At 49.1% G+C, this 15,058-nt stretch overlaps 1 protein-coding gene across 1 annotated transcript in view; it reads left to right on the top strand.

Moving 5' to 3' along the window:
* The window catches only part of HS6ST2 (heparan sulfate 6-O-sulfotransferase 2), a 96,047-nt gene extending 81,956 nt beyond the window's left edge, over nt 1-14,091 (top strand). The window contains exon 2 of the mRNA XM_087728160.1: nt 13,321-14,091. Coding sequence (XP_087584286.1) covers nt 13,321-14,020 — 700 coding nt within the window. The 3' untranslated portion in view covers nt 14,021-14,091. The remainder of the gene's footprint in view (nt 1-13,320) is intronic.
* Nucleotides 14,092-15,058: the final 967 nt, after the last annotated feature.

Here is a 15,058-nt window from a genome sequence, read left to right as displayed (position 1 = left end):
AGCCTTTGAGTCTTGAGTTTTCAGTTGACCGACGGTGGTCCTCGTTTTTCCTGCCCATTTTTTGTTGGTACAAGACTGTGGAAATTGCATCCACCTGTTCTGAACTAGATTTCCCCAAAAAGCAGGAGGCGGATTCCTGGTCCCCACAAAACCCCTTTTATTAAGCGAATGGGAATTCCTCTCATTCAGATTCAGCCAAGGCCTGGCAAACAGTCCTTCAAAGGAATATTTATGGCCACAGACCTTATCTATCCTGGAAAGCTGCCATGTCAATATTTTTCCAAAGGAGGCGCTGTGCAAGGAAAGGCTGGGCACAGAGTCTCTGAGATTCATGGACAGATCTTCACACTCCTGAAACGAATCAAACGACCAACTGAGCGAATTGTTTCCTGCAAACTCCACTCCCCTTTCGCTCCTCTTTTATTTCCTCTGGGAGGGGCCATTCATCATCCACCTCTGGCCCTACTCCCAAGTCGACCCCTGTTCTTTAGCTGTTCCCGTCGTCTGGCAACTCTGCGCATGCGCACTCTGGGAACAGGCTCCAGCTGTTCCTCTGCCTCACTGCTGTCTAGCTTCGAAGGCAGCTGAGAACTTCCAGATGGCCCTGGCCCCCTCTCTGCCCCCGATACAGACCCCTCGTCCGAGCCTTCCCCAGACTCCAGGATTGGCCCATGCTCCTTCCCAACCTCCTCACTATCCGACTCTGCTGCCAGCTCTGCTGGCCGCTGGCGGGCCACACCACCACCCCTGATGGTTGACTTCTGCCTCATTTGTGGCTGTGCTGTGGGATGCCAGCTGGGGAAAATCAATGAACCAAGTTGAAAGAAACCATCAGAAGGCTCTCTACGGTTCAACTTCTGTTAAGCTCCGTGAGTAAGAGATGAGGAGCTGTTAAGAAAGTCGGCAGCCGTATATTATTCTTCAGAGGAAGGATGGTCTGTTTTTTCTTTCTTTCTTTCTGGTTTTGTCTCAGCCGGGTTGTCGGAAGTGTGAGGAACCCCCCCCCCCCCCGGCCACCCTGTTCTGTTTTTAATGGTTGTTTTTGAAGTGGTGAGCCCTTGGTCCCTGTGTTTGGCCTGGAGACCCTTTGGTGGCTTTTGAGTATTTGAGAGGAAGATTATGGTCCTGCGAGAAAACTTTGAAACTTCTGAAAGAAAAACACCAAGAAAAAGACCTTGAAGGCAAATCCTGAAATGCAAAGCCTGTGTGTGTGAGAGAGAGAGAGAGAGGGAGAGAGAGAGAGAGAGAGAGAGAGAGAGAGGGAGGGAGGGAGGGAGGGAGAGAGAGAGAGGGAGGGCGAGAGAGAGAGAGGGAGGGAGGGAGAGAGGGAGAGAGGGAGAGAGAGGGAGAGGGAGAGAGAGAGAGATGATTGACAGAGACAGAGACAGACAGATAGATAGATAGATAGATAGATAGATAGATAGATAGATAGATAGATAGATAGATAGATAGATAGATAGATAGATAGATAGATAGATGATAGATAGATATGATTGCCTGGTCTCTTCTGATTCAGGCACAATGCCAATTCCTCCATCCAGATCAGGGTCCCCCAAACTTGGCCACTTTAAGACTGGTGGACTTCAATTCCCGTAGCTGGCTGGAGAATCCTGGGAGTTGAAGTCCACCAGTCTTAAAAGGGGCCAAGTTTTGAAGACCTCTGATCTAGATCGTGTGGGTCAGGGAGGGGGGTCTACTTTTTAACATGTTTCTTTCTTGCTTTGGTTTTTATAGCCGCGCTGATATGCTCACTTTCTACCTTTGGGGATTAAAAGCGGGTTTGTCTGGTGAGCCTCGGCCTGCGTATGCTGTCTGAATGGGGCAACTTGGGTCAGTTTTTGGCTTTTGTTGAGTACCTGGCTCAAGGGCTCAGAGCTTCAGGATTGGTCCGTCCATCTGTCCGTCCTTCCTCCTCCCTCCCTTTCTTCCATCCCTTTTTTTCCTCCTTTTCTTCCCTTCCTTTTTTCCTCCCTCTCTCCCTTTTTTCCTTCCTTCCTCCCTCCCTTCCCTTTTTTCCTTCCTTTTTTCCTCCCTCTCTCCCTTTTTTCCTTCCTTCCTTCTTCCCTTCCTTCCTCCCTCCCTTCCCTTTTTTCCTTCCTTCCTTCCTTCCTCCCTCCCTCCCTCTTCTCTTCTCCTTTTTCTTTTCTTTTCTGCAAGAAACCCACTTGAAGGGGGGCGAGAGTGACAGCTGCAGAGGTGCGCTGGTATTAATTAACTTATCCTGCCAAGAGCATCTGTTGATTTGTTTTTACAGAACTGTGATGAGCCTGATTAAGATTCCAGGGGGGGCAGCCCAGCGTCCCAGCCCTCCCTCCGAAGGGAAGGGGCAGGCCGCCCGTCAGCCGGAGAGGCGCTGAAGGGACGGCTGATGGATTTCTTGTTTGTACATCGCTGACAGCATCGGGGAGTGTTTTTAATTCCCCCCCGCCCGCCCGCTTTGTAGAACAATGAGTAGCAAACTGTTTTATTTTTTCATGCAGCCCCCTCCTCCTCCCTCCTTCCTTCCTTCCTCCATCGTACTTCCCCCTCTTTCCTCTCCTCCTCCTCCCTCCCTTTCTCTTCCTCCCTTCCTTCTCCTCCCTTTCTTTCTCCTTCCTCCTCCCCTCTCTCCTCCTCCATCTCTCTATCCCGCTCCTCCCCTCCTTTCTCCTTCCTCCTCCCCTCTCTCCTCCTCCTCTTCCTTCATCCCTCTCTCCTCCTCCCCTCCTTTCTCCTTCCTCCTCTCCTTCCCCTCTTCCTCCCTCTCTCCTCCTCCATCCCTCTCTCCTCCTCCCCTCCTTTCTCCTTCCTCCTCCCCTCTCTCCTCCTCCTCCCCTCTCTCCTCCTCCTCCATCCCCCTCCTCTCCTCCTTTCTCCTTCCTCCTCTCCTCCTCCTCCATCCCTCTCTCCTCCTCCTTCCCTCCTTTCTCCTTCCGCCTCCCCTCTCTCCTCCTCTTCCTTCATCCCTCTCTCCTCCTCCCCTCCTTTCTCCTTCCTCCTCTCCTTCCCCTCTTCCTCCCTCTCTCCTCCTCCATCCCTCTCTCCTCCTCCCCTCCTTTCTCCTTCCTCCTCCCCTCTCTCCTCCTCCTCTTCCTTCATCCCTCTCTCCTCCTCCCCTTTCTCCTTCCTCCTCTCCTTCCCCTCTTCCTCCCTCTCTCCTCCTCCTCCATCCCTCTCTCCTCCTCCTCCCCTCCTTTCTCCTTCCTCCTCCCCTCTCTCTTCCTCCTCCTCCATCCCCCTCCTCTCCTCCTTTCTCCTTCCTCCTCCCCTCTCTCCTCTCCTCTTCCTTCACCCCTCTCTCCTCCTCCTCCCCTCCTTTCTCCTTCCTCCTCTCCTTCCCCTCTTCCTCCCTCTCTCCTCCTCCCCCATTTTTGCTCCCACTCCAGCCAGCAGAAAAAAAGAGAGAAAGAGAGAGAGAGAGGGAGGGAGCTTGCATTTGAAATATAGATCTGGGAAGCCATTAAAACAGGCTGAATCAATCCGGAGCCTCTGAAATACGCATCTCCTGTTTTAAAGACACCTGGAGGTCACTCTTAGAGGTCCAAAGACGGAATATTTCTCCCGTTCCTCCTTCCCTGTTTTTCGGCCCCTTCAATTAATATCCCATAAGTGGAAATGTCCCTCCCCCCCAAAAAAAATCCTAGAATTAGAAGAGATGCAGAGGCCACACAGATCTTCTCCAGAAATCACAGAGTTGGAAGGGACCTTGGAGGTCTTCTAGTCCAACCCCCTCCTTAGGCAGGAAACCCTATACCATTTCAGACAGATGGCTATCCAACATCTTCTTTAAAAAAAAATCCAGTGTTGGGGCATTCACAACTTCTGTTCCACTGACTAATTGTTCTGATTGTCAGGAAGTTTCTCCTTAGTTCCAAGTTGCTTCTCTCCTTGATTAGTTTCCATCCATTGCTTCTTGTTCTGTTTTTTGATGCTTTGGAGAGCAGAACATAGAATAATAGGATTGGAAGGGACCTTGGAGGTCTTCTAGTCCAACCCCCTGCTCGAGCAGGGGACCTCTACCACTTCAGACAATAGCAGTTAGACTTATATACCGCTTCATAGGGCTTTCAGCCCTCTCTAAGCGGTTTACAGAGTCAGCATATCGCCCCCACAGTCTGCGTCCTCATTTCACCCACCTCGGAAGGATGGAAGGCTGAGTCAACCTTGAGCCGGTGAGATTAGAACCGCTGAACTGCAGATAACAGTCAGCTGAAGTGGCCTGCAGTACTGCACCCTAACCACTGCGTCACCTCGGCTATCTAGTCTCTTCTTAAAGGCCTCCAGCGATGGGGCGCCCACAACTTCTGAAGGCGTCAGATGAGGCTAAAACCAACCTCCGTTGCGAATCTGTTGGGAACAGAACTAGTTTTAGCACCTCGAATGAGATGGAGGAAGCGAGGAATCCATCATCTGTTTTAATAGGGTGACTTTGATGTGCAGAGCGAGACACAATCACCCTGACTTCCCTCCCTGCAGGCTTGAGGATCTTGTGAATCGGAAACCCATCAAGAGATCCCTCCCTGATCCCGTAGGGCTTTTCCCCAGACGATTCCTTTGATTTAGTCTGTTCTGACCCAGCCTGAAGCAAAGTCCTTGTTCCGACAAAAAAAACCCCTTTTATTAATTGACTGTGAGTTCTGCTCATCCACATCCAGCAAAGTCTTTCAAAGGAGGATTTACGGTCACAGACCTCATCTGGCTTGGAGAGCTGCCAGGCTGAGATCTGCAGAACTTGGCAAGGAGTCTCGGAGAGTCACGGACCAATGAAGGGAACTAATTGTCTCCTGCAAACTCCACTCCCCTTTCGCTCCCCTTTTATTCCCTCTGGGAGGGGCCATTCATCGTCCACTTGTGGCCTTACTCCCAAGTCGACCCCTGTTCTTTAGCTCTTCCCTTCGTCTGGCAACTCTGTGCATGCACACACTGGGAACAGGCTCCAGTTTTTCATCTGCCCCACTGATGTCCGACTCTGAAGGCAGCTGATAACTGGCATACGGCCCTGGCCCCCTCTCTGCCTCCGACACAGAGCCCTCATCGGAGCCTTCTCCGGACTCCAGGACTGGCCCAGGTTCCTCCCCAACCCTCCTCACTGTCCGAATCTGCTGCCAGCTCCACTGGCCGGCCACAACATCGTCTTCTGGAGGGGTAGAAACCCCACACCCCCAATTCCCTAAAATAGGGAGGATTAGAGGAAAAATAGAGGACATTGAAAAGGAAATGATGGGGTTTTATTTTTTTGCTGGCTAGCCAAGGGCTCCCCCAAAACCCCGCAGCTTCGGTGGGGCCCCTTGTGCTGTGCAGGAAAAAAAACAGCGTATAAAATATTCTAATTGTTGGTTCCGAGATTCCCGGGGAGTCCGGGGACTTGAGATCATTACAAGCCTCTGCAGTTCTTGCCAAACGTTTTGCGAGCGACTTAATCAGTTATGCGGTGGCTGCCGGCCTGGCCCCGTTTTAATTTTACGGCACTGATTAAGTTTCCTTAAGCTAATATGGGTTGCTTTTCCAATCCAATTAAAGGAGAATCCCCTTCCGCTACGGGGGGTGGGGGGTGGTGGTGGTACCATTGATTGATTGATTTTATTATATTTATATGCCGCCCTTTTCCCCCGAAGGGGACTCAGAGGGCTGTTTGGTGGGTTGCTTCGGTAATATACGTGTATGTGTGTGTGTATATGTATGTATATATGTTATATTTGTGCTGATAAATAAATAAAGGGAGACTAGTATAGATCTATTTCAAGCTATTTAGCTCTCATCAGCTAGCCATACCCTTACTGGGAATCGAACCTGTGCTGTATTGCATCTTAGGCAGATGTGTTACCACTGAGCCACAGAGCTCAACTCCTTATCAGCCAAGCCAGGGTGAAAGGTATATATTTAAAGTCACAACCCCTGGTATGCCCAAATATGGGAGGAAGGTCACACTTCCATTCTCTATCCTTCGGTTCGTCACAAGAGACCATCCAGACAGAAACCCAATATTTTTTACTGTTGCCTTTTTGTTACATTTGTTATATTTGTGCTGATAAATAATGTATGTATGTATGTATGTATGTATGTATGTATGTGTGTGTATATATATATATATGTATGTATGTATGTATGTATATATATATATGTGTGTGTGTATATATGTGTATATATATGTATATATATGTATATATATGTAGTATGTATTTAGTGTCACAACCCCTGGTATGCCCAAATATGGGAGGAAGCTTACTGCTTTGGGCTTACCAGGGGTTGTGACACTAAATACGTACCTATTTCCCTGGCTCAGCTGATAAAGGAGGAGAACCTTGTGGCTTAGTGGTTAACACAACTGCTTAATATGTAATACAGCCCAGGTTCAAATCCCAGTAAGGGTATGGCTAGCTGATGAGAGCTAAGTAGCTTGAAATAGATCTATCCCAGTCTTCCTTTATTTATCAGCACAAATCATCGAAGGGTTTGATTTTTTGTGACATGTGGGGGCAGACCACAATTGAGCCACCCTGTCGCTAAGTGAAACATTTGCGAAGCGAACTTTGCCCCGTTTGTTAAACGGTCGTTAACTGAATCGCTGCAGTTATTAAGTCAGTAACATGGCCGTTAAGTGAATCTGTTTTCCCCGTTGACTTTTGCTTGTCAGCAGGTCGCAAACGGGGATCGCGTGACCCCGGGACATGGTGACCGTCGTAAATACGAGTCAATGGCCAAGCATCCAAACGCTGCTCATGTGACCACTGGGGGTGCTGCAACGGTCGTTAAGTGTGAAAAACGATCATAAGCCACTCTTTTCAGTCCCGTTGTAACTTTGAACAGTCCCTATAAGTCGGGGAATCCACCGGTTACCGGCTTAATTTTTTGGGTGGGAGTTATGATGGGACTGCACCCCCCCTCCCCGTCCACAAATTTGTGGTCCAAATGGGAGGGGCTAAATGCTGTGGCTCCTCCCCCGTGGCAATCTCAACTCAGAGGTGACCAACCGGATAAATCAAGCTTGAGCTGTGGCAAATGGTGTAAGGGGAGGGGGGGTTGGACTAGATGACCCACAAGGTCCCTTCCCACTCTGTTAATCTGTATCTAAAGCAGTGTTTCTCCACCTTGGCAACTTGAAGATGTCCGGACTTCAACTCCCAGAATCCCCCAGCCAGCGAATGCTGGCTGGGGGGATTCTGGGAGTTGAAGTCCGGACATCTTCAAGTTGCCAAGGTTGAGAAACACTGATCTGAAGTGCGGAGAAGGTTTCCTGATGTAAAAATGGCGTTTTGTGCAAAATTGCAGCGCCCTGATGATTAAACAGGCCTCCACGGACAGTGAGAGTGGCAGGATAGTTTTGCTGCCAGTGGAAAAGTACAATTTCATTATTAAAACGCCCCGGTGCTCTCACCTGTAATTAACTTCGGAACACTTAGCATTCTTCGGGTGCGCTCCGATATTAATTTCCCCCTCTCTTCCTTTTTTCTCCCCCCCCCCGCCCCGCTTTTAAAAAATTAAACAGGAGGAGGAATATTTGCTGCCTCGCAGGATCTTAAAATAGCAACTCGCATCTCCCATTAAAATGATCTCCTGCTTCGAATGTGCTCGCGCATCCCCGTTTAAGCACAACTTAGCTGTGCTTTCTTCATTCCTTCCCTTAATCAAATATTTGGAAAAAACGTCTAAGGCAAGAGAGAAAGGGAGAAGAAGGCGTTTTCCTGCAGACGGGTTTTATTAAAACAAACGGGGGGCCTTTGTTTCGAAGGAAGTCTCCAAAACTTCCTAGCTGTTTTAGGGAAGGTTTTTAGGGAACGCCCAAGAGAAATTCCTAAGGTCTTCCTAAGGGTTAGGGTTAGGGTTAGGGTTAGGGGTTAGGGTTAGGGTTAGGGTTAATTTGGGATCACCATCTTAACCTATGGAATGACCTAAGCTGTTCATGGGATGGTCAATCCATTTCCTTGTTGATGGATCCCAGATGAGCTGCATTTCTACGTGACCCGTCAAAACCGCGGTCGACGAAAGCGCGCCCGACGAAAGCGCGTACGTGACGTCATCAGCAGCGCGACCAATAAAATTAAAAATAAATTAAATTAAAATTAAAATAAAATTAAAGCAAGCCGATTCACATAGAGGTAAGGGTTAGGGTTAGGGTTAGGGTTAGGGTTAGGTTAAGGGTTAGGGTTAGGGTTAGGGTTAGGGTTACGTTAAGCGTTAGGGTTAGGTTTAGGGTTAGGTTAAGGGTTAGCGTTAGGTTTAGCGTTAGGTTAAGGGTTAGGTTAAGGGTTAGGCTTAGGGTTAGGTTTAGGGTTAGGTTTGGGGGGGTTAGGGTAAGGTTTTCGCTTTAATTTTAAATTTACCGCTCACAGCGCGATGTTTTCGTCGCGCTGTGATGACGTCACGTACGCGCTTTCGTCGAGCACGCTTTCGTCTACCGCGGTTTTGTGGTGGAACCGCATTTCTAAAGAGCTAATTTAATACAATACAATAGCAGAGTTGGAAGGGTCCTTGGAGGTCTTCTAGTCCAACCCCCTGCCTAGGCAGGAAACCTTATACCGTTTCAGACAGATATCTGTCCAACATCTTCTTTTTAAAATGTTGGAGCATTGACAACTTCTGGAGGCAACTTCTGTCCCACTGATTCATTGTTCTAACTCTCAGGAAGTTTCTCCTTAGTTCCAAGTTGCTTCTCTCCTTGATTAGTTTCCACCCATTGCTCCTTGCCCCGCCCTCAGGTGCTTTGGGAGAACAGAACATAGAATAATAGGATTGGAAGGGACCTTGGAGGTCTTCTAGTCCAACCCCCTGCCTAGACAGGAAACCTTATACCGTTTCAGACAGATGGCTGGCCAACATCTTCTTAAAGACTTGCGGTGTTGAGCCGAGGTGGCGCAGTGGTTAAATGCAGCACTGCAGGCTACTTCAGCTGACTGCAGTTCAGCAGTTCAGCGGTTCTAATCTCACCGCCTCAAGGTTGACTCAGCCTTCCATCCTTCCGAGGTGGGTAAAATGAGGACCCGGATTGTTGTTGGGGGCAATATGCTGACTCTGTAAACCACTTAGAGAGGGTTGAAAGCCCTATGAAGCGGTATATAAGTCTAACTGCTATTGCTATTCACAACTTCTGATTCCACTGATGAATTGTTCCCACTGTCAGGAAATTTCTCCTTAGTTCGAAGTTGCTTCTCTCCTTGATTAGTTTCCACCCATTGCTGCTTGTCCTGCTTTCTGGTGGCCCCAACGGGTTTCGTCAGTTGGGCAAAACCGGAATAAGCAGAAGCCATCATTTCCCTTACCACGAAATGTCCTTGAACACGTCTAAAATTGCCGATTAAAAAAGTTTTAAAGCAGACACCTGGGAGGGGGAGGAAACCTGGCAGTGTTTGGCATTTCCTTCTAAAGCCGCCCGCCAGCTCGTTCCCGGCCCCTGGCATTTCTCTGCATTCAGCCGATTCCCCGCGGCCCCGGCTACATCTTCCATCGGCAGGTGTCAGGAGCATCCAATCCCTGATTTGGGCTCGGCGTTTTCCCCGGCACCAACAAAGTTTTGATTGGAAAATCCGGCTGTGGCTCCCCTCTCTCTCTCTCTCACCGGTCTCGGTGCCCAAAGGAAGACTGGCAAATTTTGCTGGAACGTTTCTGGGCTCCGCAGATGCGGCTTCCATGCCTCTCGGGGAGAGGAGAAAAAGCTGGCTCATCGTTGTTCTTCCCTCGCAGCTGTTCTCCTTCTCCTGTCTCGAGATAAAGGATTTGGGGGGGTAGCGGAGCTGGGATCTGGGGAGTGTCTGCCTGTCGAAGAGCTTGGCACATCTTTATTTATGAAGTTGTGTGTGTTTTCGGCTAACCTGTTCCTTCCTGGAGAAAATCTCCCGCCGGGTCTTGAAGGAGGCAAGTGATCCTTGACGTAACAACAGCGCATTTCCACATGATCAACATCAGACACTGGGAAACTGGCAGGTACTTGTGACTGTTGCGGTGTCCCGGGGTCATGTGATCAAAGAGGTTGTGAATGCCCCAACACTGCAAGTCTTTAAGAAGATGTTGGACAGCTATTTGTCTGGAACGGTATAGGGTTTCCTGCCTAGGTAGGGGGTTGGACTAGAAGACCTCCAAGGTCCCTTCCAACTCTACTATTCTATTCTATTCTGAATTCTATTCTATTTGTCTGAAGTGGTGTAGGGTTTCCTGCCTAGGCAGAGGGTTGGACTAGAAGACCTCCAAGGTCCCTTCCAACTCTGCTATTGTATTGTATTGTATTGCACTTTTGAAACCTTAGCAATAGCAATAGCAGTTAGACTTATATACCGCTTCATAGGGCTTTCAGCCCTCTCTAAGCGGTTTACAGAGTCAGCATATCGCCCCCACAGTCCGGGTCCTCATTTCACCCACCTCGGAAGGATGGAAGGCTGAGTCAACCTTGAGCCGGTGAGATTTGAACCGCCGAACTGCAGTTAACAGTCAGCTGAAGTGGCCTGCAGTACTGCACTCTAACCACTGCGCCACCTCGCCACCTTGCTGACAAGGAAAGTCAATGGGAAATCCCGATTCACTTAAGTGCCGTGTTACTAACTGAGCAATTGCAGTGATTCACTTAACAACAATGAGCCATGGTGGCACAGTGGTTAGAGTGCAATATTGCAGGCTCAAGGTTGACTCAGCCTTCCATCCTTCCGAGGTGGGTAAAACGAGGACCCAGATTGTTTGGGATCAAGAGGCTGACTCTGTAAACCGCTTAAGAGAGGGCTGTAGAGCAGGGTTAGGTTAAGGGTTAGGGTTAGGTTTAGGGTTAGGTTAAGGGTTAGGTTTAGGGTTAGGTTAAGGGTTAGGATTAGGTTTAGGGTTAGGTTAAGGGTTAGGTTTAGGGTTAGGTTAAGAGTTAGGATTAGGTTTAGGGTTAGGTTAAGGGTTAGGTTTAGGGTTAGGTTAAGGGTTAGGGTTAGGTTTAGGGTTAGGTTAAGGGTTAGGTTTAGGGTTAGGTTAAGGGTTAGGGTTAGGTTTAGGGTTAGGTTAAGGGTTAGGTTTAGGGTTAGGTTAAGGATTAGGTTTAGGGTTAGGTTTAGGGTTAAGTTTAGGGTTAGGTTTAGGGTTAGGTTTAGGGTTAGGTTTAGGATTAGGTTTAGGGGGGTTAGGTTTAGGTTTAGGGGTTAATTTTAGGTTTAGCGTTTACAGCGTGCTTTTTTCTCCGCGATGACATCAGCTACGCGGTTTAGTCGAGCGCGGTTTAGTTGAACACGGTTTAGTCGAACACGGTTTTGTGGTGGAACCCTTTGCAGTTAGTGTTTTCCCTTCCATACATTTCTATCTTGCATTCATGGTCTCCTTATTCGTTATCCATTTTTATGTACAATTCTACATTTATTTATACTTAGCTATTTATAACAAAATATTGTTTACCTATATTGTGCTTTATATTCTTACTGTCATTTATTCTCTTACATACAATTATAGGTATACATTCACATAGTTATTCTTTTTCTTTGCCATTCTTATATTATTATTATTTCATTTAAGAGGTTATAAGGTATAGTTTGGAATGCTTTGTTTAACATCTTTCGCACCTGCTATGACACCACCTTATTTTCCCTTTCTTTTCTTTACTCTCTCCCTTTCTTCTTTACTTCCTTCCTCCTCTCCTTCCCCTTCTTTCTTATTTTTATTCCTTTTTTCTTTCTTTCTGCTTCAGTGCTATTTTGATTTCTGCCACTCGGGAAGAAACTCTTAAAATGTCTTCGGTCAGAAAGAAAGTTGGATCTGCTAATCCCTGCAGATTTTCCGTCCTTAGAGGAGGGGGGGGAGAGAGAGAGGAAACGAACCAACTTAATTCACTGGGAATTCCAGTTACAGCTATCCATACAGCTCTATTAACAATGATCTGCTTTGGGTACTCCGAAGCCCATCTTGCGAGGCTTTGGTGCATTTCAGTTTCTCTCCTCCTTTTGGGGGGCGTCTGGGAGAGATTGTGCTTTTCGCTCCAGATTTTAAGGAGAAAGTTTCACTTTTTAGCTATTTGCTTCTGCTAAAAGAAAGGTGGGCTCTGGGGGGAATTTTCTTTTCATGGAACAGCGACCTCTTGTGGCGTAGCCTAGTAAAGCGACCAAGGGGAGGTTGAAATGAAAGAATTTTGCATTTTTGTGAGTTTTGCAGTTCTTGTTTTTGTGATAGTTCTTTGGGCCTGGGTCGGTCTGACGTCTTCGTTAGCGGTTCCCTCAGCATTCTCCTTTCCTGCCCATTCAGTAGCTTGACTTGGAACTGATAAATACAGGTGGCCCTCGAGTTACGACCAAAATTTCTGTTGCTAAGAGAGACAGTTGTGAAGTGAGTTGCCCCCCCCCCACCCCAGCCCATTCTCGCCAAAGTTTTTTAAGTGGGTCACTTTGGCTGTTGACTTAGTGACGTGGTTGTTAAGTAAACCTGTCTGCTCCATTGACCTGGCTTGTCGGAAGGTGGGGATCGCGTCACCCCGGGCGATCGTCGTAAATCTGAGCCGGCTGCCAATTTGGATCCCTTGATGCCCACGATGGGGATGCTGCAACCACTTGCGAAAGTCACTTTTTTCCCGTGCTGTTGTAACTTTGAACGGTTACTAAATGAACTTTGTAAGTCAAGAACCACCTGTAAATTACCGTATTTTTCGGAGTATAAGACGCACTTCCCTCCCACCCTAAAAGAGGGTGAAAATTTGGGTGCGTCTTATACACTGAATGTAGCCCTGCCCACCTGCCAGCCCCCACCCTTTGGCCTCTGCCTCCCAGCAATTTGCCTCCTTGCAGCAAACAGCCTGTTTCAGGTTCAGCTTCATCACAGCCTGATTAGCACGAGCAGCTGATTGTTGGTTGGATCGGCCTCCCAACGATCAGCTGTTTCAGGCTTCAGGGATTGCCTATTGCCGCCTCTGCTTGCCCCATTTTTTGCCTCTACACGCCCCGTTTTCAGCTTCTGCGTGCCCCATTTCCCACCCATTCTCAGCCCCGCTGCCCGGGACAGGTGGAAAATGGGGCGCCCGGAGGCAGCAACAGGCTATGGCAATCCCTGCAGCCTGAAACAGCTGATCCAAGTCGGGAGGCTGATCCAACCAACGATCAGTTGCTTGTGCTAATCAGGCTGTGCTGAAACTGAAACAGGCTGTTTGCCGTTTGCTGCAAGGAAGCAAATTGCTGGGAAGCAGAGGCAGATTTTCCCCCCCTTGTTTTCCTCCCCAAAAGCTAGGTGCTAGGTCTTATACTCCGGGGCGTCTTATACTCTGAAAAATACGGGTAATTCAGTGGATTTGAATCGGGCAGGGATGGACCTCAACCTTCCCAACTGCAGTTGCTTCTCAATGAAGCTTCCACGGAGCCCTTCTCTCCTTAAAGGTGCTTTCTTCTTCTTCTCCTCCCTCAGGAATTACTACTACATCACCATCCTGAGGGACCCGGTTTCCCGCTACCTGAGCGAATGGAGGCACGTCCAAAGGGGAGCCACCTGGAAGGCCTCCTTGCATGTCTGCGATGGACGGTCACCCACGTCCGAGGAGCTTCCGAGCTGCTACTCGGGGGACGACTGGTCGGGCTGCTCTCTGCAGGAGTTCATGGACTGTCCCTACAACCTGGCCAACAACCGCCAGGTCCGCATGCTGGCTGACCTGAGCTTGGTGGGCTGCTACAACCTGTCGGTCATGCCGGAAGAGCAACGGAACCAGGTCCTCCTGGACAGCGCCAAGGAGAACCTCAAGCGCATGGCCTTCTTCGGCCTGACGGAATTCCAGCGGAAGACCCAGTACCTCTTCGAGAAGACCTTCAACATGAACTTCATTTCGCCCTTCACCCAGTACAACAGCACCAGGGCCTCCAGCGTGGACATCGAGGGGGCCACCCAGCGGCGGATCGAGGCCCTCAATTTTTTAGACGTGGAACTCTACGGTTATGCAAAGGACCTCTTCCTCCAGCGCTACCAGTTCACCAGGCAGAAGGAGCACCAGGAAGCCCGCCGGAAACGGCAGGAGCAGCGGAAGGTCTCGCGGGCCAAGCTGGGACGCAGCAGAGAGCAGGACGGCCAAAACGCCACCGCGGATTACATCGGGAACGTGGAACAGTGGCGATAAGGAGCGGGGAGGGGGTGGCGGAGAAGGGCAAACAGAGCTAGGCGCTTCTCCGGAAGAGGTGGGGGAAGAGGTGGGGGAAGAGGTGGGGGTGGCGGCCTTTTGCATTCAGTGTTGTGCTGTAGATGGGCGAACTTTTTAATCTGTGTTGTCTCGGATCTGTCCCTATCAAGAAGGAAGGGAAATGTTGGGCTCTTAGGCTACCTTCCTGGGCGTTCGCCATGATGGCTTGGCAGATCCCAAGTGGGAACAGCGAAGGCTGAACTACAAGGATTATGATGGGGGGGGAAGGATGAGGAGGGTTTCCTGAGATGGGGGCATCACAGGGGAGCCATTTCTGCATTTTATAAGGTGGCCTGAGATTCTGGTACTTTTTTTATATGCCAACTAGGTCTCGGAGATCAGAAAAACACACGGGAAAAGGGGGTATTAAACTGGACAGTGGGTAGCTGCAAATCCATTCGTTTATCCCTTTCGGTATCCCCAATTGGAGAAGCCAACGGTTTTATTTAATGCTCTTCCATTTAATCTTTTTCATTGCAAAATATGCTGTGCCTCTTGGCTGTGGCCCATGGGCCACCTACTTCTTCCTTCCTCGGAAGGGGTCTTTGCTTGAGGAGGTGGGGCTTCTCTTAAGCTCCTCCCCTGACACCCGGCCAATCCAGGCCGAAGGGGCTTCCTCTGGCCATTAAAAGCCTGGCCAGGGGTGGCCGAAGTGAGTCCAAAGGCAGGATGACGTCCCTGTGAGGGCATTGCCACTCAAAACTGTCATGTCACGTCAAGTTCCTGCTTTTAAGATCTACTAGCCTGTTGGGGTATGGAGGTCCAAGGCCTGATTTCGGTGGAAATCCAAGGCTTAATTGTCTCACACCTACACACATGCACGCACGCTCGCCCAAAGGGATTTTCGAAACTTCAAAAAGAACCATTTTCAGATCCTTTTTTTAAAGCACTTGGCTTCATCAACCTCTTTTGAAAGGCTGCAGAACAGCCACAAAGCAAAGAGATGTTGGGTTGAGGCACAGAGGGGTGGAAAGCTTG

Source organism: Thamnophis sirtalis, unplaced genomic scaffold, assembly GCF_051295495.1.
Source record: "Thamnophis sirtalis isolate CommonGarterSnake01/CBP01778 unplaced genomic scaffold, rThaSir2_p1.2 scaffold_13, whole genome shotgun sequence".
Taxonomy (NCBI): Eukaryota; Metazoa; Chordata; class Lepidosauria; order Squamata; family Natricidae; genus Thamnophis; species Thamnophis sirtalis.
This window is presented reverse-complemented; position numbering and strand designations above follow the sequence as displayed.